General features: G+C 34.0%; 2 protein-coding genes across 4 annotated transcripts; both read right to left on the bottom strand.

Annotated features, from left to right (window-relative positions):
- Positions 1-980: 980 nt before the first annotated feature.
- LOC107017130 (glucan endo-1,3-beta-glucosidase 13) lies at positions 981-3910 on the bottom strand. Its single transcript, XM_015217404.2, has 4 exons — positions 3633-3910; positions 1783-2121; positions 1558-1594; positions 981-1351 (listed from the first exon to the last, which is right to left on the bottom strand). The coding sequence occupies exons 1-4, from the start codon at positions 3685-3687 to the stop codon at positions 1246-1248; spliced, it is 537 nt and encodes a 178-aa protein (XP_015072890.1). The 5' UTR covers positions 3688-3910; the 3' UTR covers positions 981-1245.
- Positions 3911-4858: 948 nt separating this feature from the next.
- Positions 4859-11760, bottom strand: LOC107018110 (phosphoribosylformylglycinamidine cyclo-ligase, chloroplastic/mitochondrial). 3 transcript variants are annotated; one of them, XM_027916600.1, is made up of 10 exons: positions 11612-11717; positions 10622-10636; positions 10117-10505; positions 7724-7818; positions 7554-7655; positions 7382-7441; positions 5942-6114; positions 5735-5837; positions 5476-5634; positions 4859-5348 (listed from the first exon to the last, which is right to left on the bottom strand). In XM_027916600.1, the coding sequence occupies exons 3-10, from the start codon at positions 10466-10468 to the stop codon at positions 5178-5180; spliced, it is 1215 nt and encodes a 404-aa protein (XP_027772401.1). In that variant the 5' UTR covers positions 10469-10505; positions 10622-10636; positions 11612-11717; the 3' UTR covers positions 4859-5177. The 3 variants fall into 3 exon arrangements, with proteins under 3 accessions (XP_027772401.1, XP_015073979.1, XP_015073980.1); XM_015218493.2 differs by lacking the exon at positions 10622-10636 and having other exon boundaries at positions 11612-11760; XM_015218494.2 differs by lacking the exon at positions 10622-10636 and having other exon boundaries at positions 11608-11721.
- Positions 11761-12598: the final 838 nt, after the last annotated feature.

Raw genomic sequence — 12598 nt, 5'->3', positions numbered from 1 at the left:
ATTCAGTTATTAATTTGATCTTGAGATTTTATACTAAAACAATTATTAAAAATCATTTAGTAACAAAATAACAAACTAAGTAAATTATGCACTTGAATTGATATACTTCATCTTGCTCATATAAATAACTCAATATTGCTATTAAAATTGCTAACTAATAACCAATTAATGATAAACTAGTGACTTTTTTTCAATTCGATCTTGAACAATCCCAACTCTCATCCCCACTATCCCGCACTTCTACTCACTCTCGTCTCTCATAATATTTATCCATTATAGTAAATAATAGGGATCATGCACAAGTATTGCTTTAGACTATGACCGAAATCTCAGAGACACACTTTAACTATTTAAAGGTCCTATTACCCCCTGAACTTTTTTTTTTGGTAATTTTGTGCACCTTTTTAATTTACGTGGCAATCAAATATTTCTCACACGCCTCAATTGCGTGGAATCACGAAGTGTGCCACTTAAGACAAAAAATATATAGAATTACAAAAAAAAAAAAATAAGTTCAGGGGATAATGAACCTTAATTTAGTTAAAATATGTCTTTGAAATTTTGATCATAGTCTGGAGATGTACTTGTGCATTTCCCCTAAATAATATTAACAAGAAAGCTTCACCATATGAGATATGAAATAAAGGGGTAAAATTAGATTATGTATTGGACCCCAAAACCAAAAAAAATGGATTCTTGAGCTTTCAATATTTTCATCCAATTTTCTATGGAGATTAATTATCCCTTGTTCCTTCGTATCAAACGCAACCTAAATATAAAATAGCAGTCTAAAATTGTGTTAATAGTCAAAAACACATCTAGGCTAATCCACTTTATTTAATTTCATATCTAAACTATTTATGAGTGTGAATTTTTTATCTAAAATATCACTCAACAATTAGCGAAACACACCTAGACATTGACTAGGCCAAAAAATTCACTCAAATTCTTACTAGTCACTAAAGTAATCAACAGTTGTATAAACTAATCAGCATTAAATTTTCTTTATAACAAAAAGAACACAAACATTTCTTCTCAATAGTTGAGATGCTTAATACAACAAGAGAGTAAGGAATATACTTAAGAAATTAAACCACTCTAAGAATGTCCCAAAGAGCTATACATATCTTAATTAATTAATTAATTAATCATAGCATCTCTTCTTGATTATGCCCCCCTCTACTTTCTCCCAAACAAAAAAGTTGTTTTTTTTTAATTTAATTTTACATATAGCAAAATTACGTCTCAACTTCCTGAGTACAATAGAAGAAGAATCATAGCTATTTTCGACCACATAATGCTTAGCCTTTCTTTGGTAAATGGAGGTGCTTCAGACTTCATGTTCTCAATCCTTATAACCAAAATAAAAAGTGTAGACAAGTTAATAGGAATGCTTAGGTAGTTTATATGTTACGTTGCTCGAATTCTTCAAAAATATTATTATACCTATGTCGAATACTTAAAAAAATGAAATACTTTTGAAAAATACGACATGTCGGGTGATATTTTCGAAGGATTCGAGCAATGTAATAAGTTATGTATAATAGTCTGCGTTACCTGGGACTGGATGTAACATAAATACATTTCTCATGACCTACAACATAAAACAATAGAAATGTTAAGGCATTATGTTTCTTTTTCATACGTTTTGTCCTTCAAATGAATTGGTCTTTAATTTTTATCCTTTACCAGGCGAACTTATGTTGTGGCTAGTGGGAGGGACGTAAATTCTTTAGAAACTGAAGTCATGCCAAAAGAAGGAAAGGCTAAAGAGATGCTTACTTGGATTGATTTTAGTCAAGATAGCAGTTCCTCCAAAATTGCAAGCAATATCTGAATTTCCATTTTGTTGATAGTAGGTATTGAAAGCAAATGAAGCATGGGATAGAAGTGTATTGGGCTCGAAACACGGGCCACCGGCTTGGATGGGCCTGCAATCCGCCATCCCCAATCCACAAGCCCAGTCCAATGCATTCTGCAAATCAAACTGTCGAGCCCCGGCCCGTGCCACACACCATGTTGTGCCACCAAGGAATGTTGTGTTGCCTTCAGGAGGTGATAGAGTTGTAATTGGAATAGTTGCATCCTCCTTCTCTTGCACCATGCCCTCTACTTTTACCACTATATATGTTGTTTTTATAGTAGAGCAATGTAAGAACATGGAACAACTTTAATGAATAAGAAACACAACTTATGCCAATTCAAAGTATAGATAATTGTTGCCTACAACACAATATTGTGCGAAAAACTAATCTAAACGATGACATCAAAGATTTAAGTTATATACACTAACAGTATGACATGTTAAGACTTAAATATCAAAGTTACCACATCAGACTTGCTATGAAGAGTTTCGTTCTATTGTATGACAATTTAATCAGATCCGGTAAAATACTGTACGCACTATCAAGAAAACTCTACTATCACTTAGAAATAAAAAAACAACCTTCTCTACACATTTTCTACATTTTAGGATGCCTAACCTATTGTGCCGGACTCTTCAAAAATTATTGTCAGATCCTCTTTTAAATGTTCTACTTTTAGAGGACATGACACACACTCGGACAATATCTTTGAATAGTCCGAGGAACAAGCTCCTAGCAACCCCACACTCTTGGTGTTACTAGATTATCAAGCTAACAACAACTATATCGTTTGAGCTAAAGCATAAAGAACTACTTGAGACATCAAAAGAAAAAATGAATGTTTTCTTTAGTTCAGTAAAAGGAATTCATCTTTTGCTTTGAGAGGTATGACAGAGGACTCTGTTTGGGTAGTAATAATTAATAGTAAACTAAATCTTTATCTCATATACTTAAACCATCAAAATAACTCTTTTTCATATTAGAATTAAACTTTTTTGTTAAACTAATTGTCTTTTGTTTATCTCATTTAACTACTATTTGGGGAAAATTTAGCAATTGAATCTCCAAGTCAGAAAGAAAGAGACTATTTTATTGTATCAATAAGCAAATCTTCCTTTTTTTTACCTTTATGATTATTCCTTTCTTCCCTTGTAGAGCTAAGCATTGATTGAAAACTATTCCATTCAACTGTACATTTACCTCCACTCTTAATAGTTCTATTCCAAAAAAAAAAATCATTAACAATATTCAGTAAACAACAATCATTTATGCTATTTCCTTTTTTAAACTACTTTGATTTAATTTTTTCGTGGAACAAACGGTCTATTGGAAACAACGCCTCTACTACGTACACCTAACCTCCCTAGACCACAGTTTGTAGGATTACACTAGATGTTATGTTATTGTATCCTGTGTAATCCCACATGTGGGGTCAGAAAAGGGTAGGATACATATACCCGACATAACCCTAACTTTGAGAGAGAGTGTTTTAGATATACCCGCGAGAAATCCCCATACCAATGAGTATGCATTTCACAAACAAACAAACAAAAAGCTTAAAAGTTACAACTTTCTTCAAGACATAACAATGGAATAGAAGAAAACAAGTCTATGGGAATGGGATAAACTTGAAATCAAACTACACATTTCATTACTAAAAAACTAAGTAGAAAACATCATAAATAACACAAAACCAAGAAAGTAGTAGTCTCTTAAGAAACTAGAATATGAAAGATAGTAAAGGTTGAAGGAAAGAAGAAACATTACCAAAAAAACATTTCACGATCAAGAAGCTCAAAAAGATCCAATCTTTAAGTGCCATGATGTTGAAAAAATAAAAATAAAAATGGCACAACTAACTATAGCTTCTTGTGTCTTTGTGTTTTACTTATGAAAGAAATATAAGTGTTGTAATGTCCACTTTTAAATGCAGAGTAGAAGAGGAATCAAAGCATTTCTTGAAGAGAAATTTTCTTTTTCTTTTTTTCCTCTTTTGATGTGAGTAATGAACACTGAGGAAGCTAAGTACTTGTGCTGACAAGAGCTACTTTAAGCTTAAGCCTCTTGGTGAACTTCATGTTTAATTTACAACATTTTTTTATTTTTTGAGTATGTGTGTGGGCCCCTTTACAAAGCTCCTTGGAAGATCTTACTAGATTGTGACTTGCCAGTTGCCATTACACTATAGTAAGTGTCCAGTGGGAAGGGTAAAAATGTAAATTGATATTGTCTTTATTTTTGTGCTAAGAAAAAATTATTTCTATCCTTCAGGATGGCTCAGTTAGTTTGGAGGGTAATTATCCACACGGATGATGCGGAATCGATTCCCCCTCAATGTCTTCTGAGTCGAGTCTATCGCATAGCGCGTGCCTAATGTGGGTTATATTTTTTGTGTAATTTGCAGGCTATTACACATTAAGGGGTTCAATCAAAGATATACTCCGATTTGGTGAAATACTATAAGTGGAGTTTGGAGAGGGTAAAAGTAAAATGTACTGACTTTATCATTACCTCGAGAAAGGGTCAAAGATATATTCCTCCACACTCAATTTACACGACTCAATTTCTTTTTTAATCGATCTAAAAAAGAATGAAATATTTTATTTATATTCTCTCTAATCCACATTAAGTTAATTGTTCGAAGTAAGTAGTTCAACCTAAGAGATTTCTTCAAATTTCAAGAAAATTATTGGGACATCTTTTCATATTTATACTTCTTATTAACTACTACTTTACAAATTTTTAGTAAAATAGTTTGAATTAATCAAAAGCGCAAGAACAAAAAGTAATTTTAAATTATGTCCTAAAATCTTAAAGGGTATTTTAAACCCCAATAATTCACTTAATATGGACTAGAAGAAGTAACAGTTTAACTTTCAAATGTCAATTTTAGCCTTGGTCAAATAATTTATAGTAACACAAATATTTATTCGTGACAAAATCTCAACCATTGTGGCTGCCCTGCAATGGAAAGAAATAGAACAGAGTTGGTGTAAGAAGCACTTATCAGAAGACACTTTTGATAAAAATGGAGCATAGCGCAAGATCATTTCCTAAACTCCATGCAAAACTATTTCAAAATCTGTTGAACTTGTCTACATCCTCCTCATGGCTAACAGATGTAACTGATGACACACTAATACACATAACACAACACGTCTTTAAGTGTCTATGCATTGGTTGTTAGACAAACACAAAGATCCATAAACACGATCGATAAGAGAGGCTCCTAAATTTCAAACTCTTAATTGAAGGTAGGAGAAAAAACTCTCATTACGTCATGTCTATCCTCCGATGACCACCAAATAGCTTTCAGCTATAACTTACTCCGTCACCCTTAACAACCTCACCAATCCGGTATGCAATGCTTGTCTTCTGTACTTCCATAAGTATCCGATCAGCTGCTTCTGGACTTACTACAAGGACCATACCCACTCCCATATTGAAAGTACGCATCATCTCAGCATCTTCTATTCTTCCGGCCTACATTTCAATGACCATATCACCAACATTAAGAATAAATAACATGCAATAGAAGGGCAAGCGATTAGTATCCCCATGTGCAAGTAATTAGTGGAAGAACATTCAAGTAAGTGTCAAAAGGTATCACCTCTTGAATCCATTTAAAAACAGGAGGAATTGTCCAAGACCCTTCATAAATAAGGGCTCCAAGGCCTTTGGGAAATACTCTAGGGATATTGTCAGTGAAGCCACCTCCGGTAATATGGGCTATTCCTTTAACCCCTCCTTTGCTAATAATATCAAGAACCTGCATTTTCCAAATCCGTGAAACACATTACTGCATACCCAATATTAAAAATTGAAATTTTATTAATAGAAGTAGAAGAAAAGAAAACCAAAGGTGAAACCTGTTTAACATATATAACAGTTGGGGCAATCAAAGCTTCACCAAGTGTAATAGATTCACCAGGAAGTTGGTCTTTCAAAGAAAGGCCACTTTGCTTCAGAACCCTACACAGGTAGCATATTATCATCATCCAACGGAAGGAAAGAAAAGCATGTAAATCAAACGAAAATGCACTGATAACACATAATTCCTCTCATGGTAGACAAACCTTCTAACGAGAGAAAACCCATTTGAATGAACTCCACTAGATGGTAAACCAATAAGAACGTCTCCAACCTTGATGTTTTTCCCGTCAATAACTGAATCCTTTTTCACAATGCCAACAGCAAACCCACTGAGGTCATACTCGCCTTCCGCATAGAAATCTGGCATCTCTGCAGTCTGAAACACACATTAAATCAACCGAGAAGAAGATTGTTTCTAGTTTCAAAACATGGTTTACCAAACATATAATAATTAAACACATGTCATCACTCACACTCCAACAGATATACTAGATTACTTCAGTCAATCCTACATAAAAATAAAAATAAAAACACATCTTACTACACATTTCCATGTCATGAAACAAAACCAACATTTTGGGACCTTCCACCACCCTTCTCACAGAGCCGTATGTGGAGGCGTGAGTCAGAGAGAAAGAGAGAGAAAATTATATGCAGTAGTATACTAACCCATAATAACACAAGAAAAGGAAGGGTGTGACGAACAGTGTTGTGAATGGCGAGCGCCTCATCGCCTTTGGGGAGAGGAGAGGCGAGGAGAGGCCTCCTTGCCATTCCCCACTGAGGCGAGGCGAGGCGGTATGCAAAAGGCGGCCCATGGCGACCTAATGGCACCAGAAAAGGCGGCGCCTTTTTTATTTTATTTTATTTTTTGAAAATTGACTTAACTATATTAGTCAAAATTAGTTTTTTTTTTATATTTTCAAAATCTCCCCGACTCTCTTCCTCTCGCGACTCTCTTCCCCTCGCGATCTCTTCTCCTGGTCTCCATCATCTTCGAGTTGCTGCTGCTGAAGACCTGAGGTATACCTCTTTTTTTCTGTTCTTCTTCTTCAATTTTCGTTTCAGACTTTCAGTTCTGTTTTCTTCAAGTTTTCTTCACTACTCTATTTTCTTCACTCTCTGTTTTGTCCCAGATTACTGTAAAATGCCTTCTGTTTTCACTGTGCTGTGAGTCTATGACTGCCTGCAGTCCATTATTTTTTTGAAAAAAAATAATTCTTTCTATTGTAATTATTATAGTATTTGTAAGATATGTAATTGCTATTGAAATTTTGAATATTATATGTGCAATTAAATATTTTTAATTTTTGGTATTAATTGGCGCCTCGATTCAAAAAGGCGAGCGGCGAGCGTGGCGAGGCAGGCCCTTGTCGCCTTTTGTCGCCTCTCGCCGTCCAAAACACTAGTGACGAAACAAGAAAGTGGCATGCTACAAGTTTTAATACGTGATCCAGAATGTCTCATTGACTCGATGCACACATCAATCGGAAAAAAACAGCAATCAACTTTATGCTGAAATTCTTTAGTTAGAAACAGCAGCTCAATATTTTGTCATTCATATATAATGTTTTTGATGTGGAATATGAGTCACATTTTTTTTACTAGGAGTGATTTTTAGAGGAAAATGGATTTATAGGTACCTCTCCCCCTAGAAGAGCACAGTCAGATTGCTGGCAACCATCCACAATACCTTTTATGACCTGCATACATGTAAGAAGCCAACTCTGTTTTACTGGAAAACGACAACACACCAGTTTGAATAAGGCTATAGAAATGCCAGGAAGTGAGATTGATAAATGTGGCCAGAAGTACCTTCTCTGCAAGGTCAACATCAAGTCGGCTGGTTGCAAAATAATCAAGGAAAAATAAAGGTTTTGCTCCAGAAGTGACAATGTCATTTACACTCATCGCAACCTGGGATGGAAGACGCCATTAGTTTTTGCATATCTGCAAAAAAACATAAAAAGATAAATCAAACTTACCAGATCAATCCCAATGGTATCATGAATTCCCGTTTCAAATGCCAAGTTAAGTTTTGTCCCCACACCATCAGTACCAGCCACAAGATATGAATCCCCTGCACAGTACAAGAAAAATCCCAAAAAGAAGAATTTACAAAATTAAGATCAGCAAGTACATTAAAAAGACCAAGAGAAAAACAAAACCCAAAGATGATAAAATGGGATGATGTATTGACAAAAATCTTTCGGTTAAAGAATATCTTTGTGTGTAGCATTGTTACGCAGACTATTAGGAAATAGAGCAAAAATATATAAAGGGGTATATTGAGATTTGAGCAGGAACAAGCTAAGGATTAGTGGAAGTAAGGGTTTTAGGACTCCATAACACCATAATCTACAAGTCTTAACAACTATAATGTTGCATTAAATTTCAGTTGGACGAACTTGTCTGTGCTCAGTTGCTTTGCGACTCCCATCATCTGATGATACTAAACATCAAGAAAAACAGTTTTGGAACTGATATAACTTGCACTTTGTGCTGGCTGATTTAGATTTTCAGATTTCCAGACCAATATTAAACTCTGAGAAGAAACTAGTTTTTCCATCTTATGCTTTAGAGCTTAGGGTTCAAATTAAATAAGAGATGTGGGTGAAAGGAAAAGGACTTGTCCACTTAGCTGATAGAAAAGCAAAAGTTAAAAATCATATGGTGCTCGTTTGGTGGGTTCTACCACTACAACAGTAGTTGCAGACACCTAGAAAGTAATAAGTTGCATAGTAAAATACTGAATGCTTAAAAGATGCATGACCTTACAAAGTAGAAAGTAACCTAATTTCAAGAACTACTTACCGTTTCGCAAGACAAACCTGTTTTTGTGGTAATTGTGGACATCAGTAGGACAAGTTACAGGCTTACGGACCTGAGCTTATGTTATTTTGGTAAAACTACACCACATGTTTGACCCTAATGTGTAAAGAACCCATAGTAGAGAAAGATTTACTACCAGTCCCACCAGTAAACCAGCAATGTAAATGCAAAATAAACCAATGAAAAGACATAGTTTGGTCCCCACGAACAGAGGCAGCTATGACATTATATAGCTGGACACCCAAGGGTGTGGCCTGGAGGTCAATTAAGTGGATTGATAACCATGGGGTCTTAGGTTCAAATCTGATCAGACGCAAAAACACTAGGTGATTTCTACCTATGTGTCTAAGCCTTGGCGGACACAGTAAACCGGTATCCCGTGGAAGGTAGAAGAGGTGTGCACAAGTTGGCTTGGACATCACGGTTATAAGAAATAATAATTGTAAATGAGCATAACAACTTCTTTTTATAATAATAATTTTAATGTTACTGTTTCTTAATGCTTGCGTTTTTCATTTCAAAGTTTTGTTTCTGTTTAAATGCCATATGATGTTAGGACAAAATAGAGACTACCAGGCTTCGCAGGCAGTGACACTACCATGATGTGTGCCCATTTACTCAAACCTAGATGAGGAGGATTACTCCTCACCTGTGCGTGTACTGTAGCAAGCTGCCTGTTAGATTAGTCAAGATGCATGCAGCATTACCCGGAGACTAGTGGCATCACAAAAAAGTACAACGCTGGCATCTATCCTCAAGTGATAAAGCTAACATTTCTCACTGAAAAGAAGAATACGAACTTGATTTAAAAAGCTCAAAGTCAATGTCCATAGTATACAAAACCAAATAAGAGTAAGCTTAAGAACATTTTTCCTAAAGTACTTCACTTTAGTCAGCTTATTGTGACGTCCCGCCACATTTCCAGCCAGTTTGCAGCATACGAAGGGGGCAGGCGGCCCTAGAGCCTTAGAGAGGCTTATGCAAGACTCTAGAACCTTCTAGATTCTTGGAGAAGACTAGAGAATTCCCTAGAATTCTCTAGAACGTTTTAGATCTTGGTGGAAGACTTTAGCATATTCTAGATAATGTGGAATTCTCTAGAATATGGACTAAAGTGTAGTTAGGGGAAGGACTTGTATAGTAAATTTTATTTACACAAAGGCCCTTAGGATGTAGTATAAATAGGAGGGTCATTCATTTGTAAATCATCCAACAAACCAACCAAAGTTGTAAGCAAAGTTCTCAAGCTAATATAAGTCCTCTCTTCCAAAGTCTTTCATATTCTCTTAGCGTTCCAAGTTAAAGGCTTACTTGAGCTTACGAGATCGTGAAAGAATCGTGAGTAAGTTGTCAAGTGCCGAACGGAGTCTTAGGAAATACTCTAAGTCCGTGACATTATTCACCAAACCGTACAATTGAGTTTTATAATTTTATAACATGCAAATCTTGATTACATTTTCACTAAACAAATGAGTCAAGATTTTTCAATTGAAGATGCCATGTAAAAGGATTAACCAGCAAAAAGAAGGCTAAAGGCAAATAATACCTAATGGAAAGAGTCCACCAAATCCTCCAATTCCAGGCGCCATTTTGGCTATTCTCTTCACAAGCTCTGATCCTGCATCGATATCCACACCAGCATCCTTATATGTAAGACTGCTGGTCTCATCTGCAGCAGTGTCAACCTGACTGGCACTACAATTAACAGAGAATGGAATGCTTCTCTCCTTGTTACTTCTAGCATTTATATCTTTGCATAAAGGCAATAGCTTCTTTGAGAAGCCTTGTAGCTTGGGTATACATGATCTTGACTCAAAGATAGAAGATTTTAAACGACAAACAGGGTATGCAGCAATGCATCTTGATAGTTCCAAATTTGCTCCACAAGACGTGTTCATGGCAACCGAAGGAAAAAGCTGCTTCAAGCTCAACAAACTAAAATAACCAAACAAAAGAGAACATTGTCAGAAGCATATCCATAATGTAAATTTGATAGGGTCCTTATTATTGGACCCATTACTTGTGAATTGTGGGTTATGAATTTCACATACATATATATGCTTCACCTGCAACCAAAAGAAATGTAGAAAAGAAATTTTACAATAATAATATGCTCTTCAAACAAATAATTTCACAAATTAACACATGGGCTTGCTCTTGCTCCAAACATATGAAAGTCTAAATAAAGACTTGATACAAGAACAACACTAACTAAGAAAAGTGATACCTAATAACACATTAATCAATTTCAAAACTCAACAATGTTAAACAACTAGTAAGAGAAAAACAATAATATAGGATTATAGATGAGAAGGAAAAAGAAGATACGAAGTTTATGAACTATACATCCAGTTATCATATCTCCAACAGTGCAAACAGAAATTAGGGACTGTACAAAGACTAGAAGAAGTTTTATGCCATGTATGCAGCCACAATATTAGCAACGACATATATATTTAGCAACCAATACAAAAAAAATGTACTAATTTATTGGCAATCAAATAATCTACAAAATTACAAACTCAACTCCCCATTTCATAGCCAATAGCTCAATAATCTAGCAGTTCATAGCTTAAAGGTTAGAATCAAATCCTAAAGATTGCAAAATAAAACCTAATTCAATACTCTTCTTAATCATATATTATCCTGCAGCAGTACCAAACAACAAGAACACTATGATCAAGCACCAATTAGCCCAACAACGACGTCAACTACTTAATTATCAATTCTAAATACTAATACTAATTCAGCTCCAATTAGACAGATTCACTCATAGCTCAGTAGTAACAACAAAATTTAAAGTTTAGTAAAAAGCACTGCCTTTTAAGCCAAAAAGTAGCAACAGTAAAATAATAACAAAGAGCAACAGATACCGAACTCTGTAAATTACAAAAATTAATGAACAACATAGAGATAAACCTTATCCATCTAATCACCAAAAAAATCATATTAATCACCTTCACAGCAAAACTACATAAAAGGAACAGAAAAAAAAAAGTTAATACGAAGAAAAAAAAGAAGAAAGTAATCTAAACACCTACTTAGCAGAGCAACTGCGACGTAGAAGCAGCAATGGCGGTAAGGGAGTAAGGGTTTGTAACGTTCTGCCCTAAATCCTTTTGAATTTGCTTAATTATAATATTCAATTATTTCTTTTCGATTTTTTTTAAATCATTTATTTTCGACATTATAACAACTCTACACCTTTAATATTTGATACTCCCTCTTATTAAAAGAAAATGTCCATATTTTCTTTTTAATCTGTTTTAAATAAATTATTTATTTTTTTATAACACTTTAATTTTAACTTTTCAACATGTTTAAATCACAAGATTAAAGAATATTTTGATATATTTGACATAACTTTAATTTAGAACCACAAGATTAAAAAGTCTTCTTTCTTTTCTTAAATTCCGTTCCAATTCAAACTAGGTCATCATTTTTAAAACGGAGAGAGTATTATTTTTTTTCAGAATTGATTCTATATATTTATGATTTCAATCTCTTTACAAGTTTTATTTTCTTTACAACTTATAATCCCATACTAATTTCACATGAAACTACCTCAACAATAATTTTTTTAAAAAAATGAGATTTTTAAAGATATTTATTTATTTATTTATTGTTGATTTTTATCATTTATTGGGTAAGAAGAAGTATTGATTCTAAATTCTTGGGTTATTTTTCTTTAAGGAGTTATTTCCAATCATTATTTGCGGCGTAATCATATAAAACATTTTTTTTCATTTTTAATTATGTGTTTTTGTATTACTTCTTTCATAATGTGTCATAGTTTATTTTAAAAAGCATTCATTTATTTTTAAGCGCAATCAATACGAATAAATTACAGAAATACATCTCTTTTGTTTCACTTATTTTCATTATTTCCTATTATTTTTATAACCTCTTATTACTTTAATGTATATGAGTTGCATATTAATGTACTGAGTCAGTATTTAATATATTCGAGTTACATGTTAATATATTAAAGCCAGTATTTAATGTATCTGAACTACATATTATGTATT

Source organism: Solanum pennellii, chromosome 4 (assembly GCF_001406875.1).
Source record: "Solanum pennellii chromosome 4, SPENNV200".
NCBI lineage: Eukaryota > Viridiplantae > Streptophyta > Magnoliopsida > Solanales > Solanaceae > Solanum > Solanum pennellii.
The sequence above is the reverse complement of the archived record's forward strand: the minus strand, read 5'-3'. Positions and strand labels throughout refer to the sequence as shown.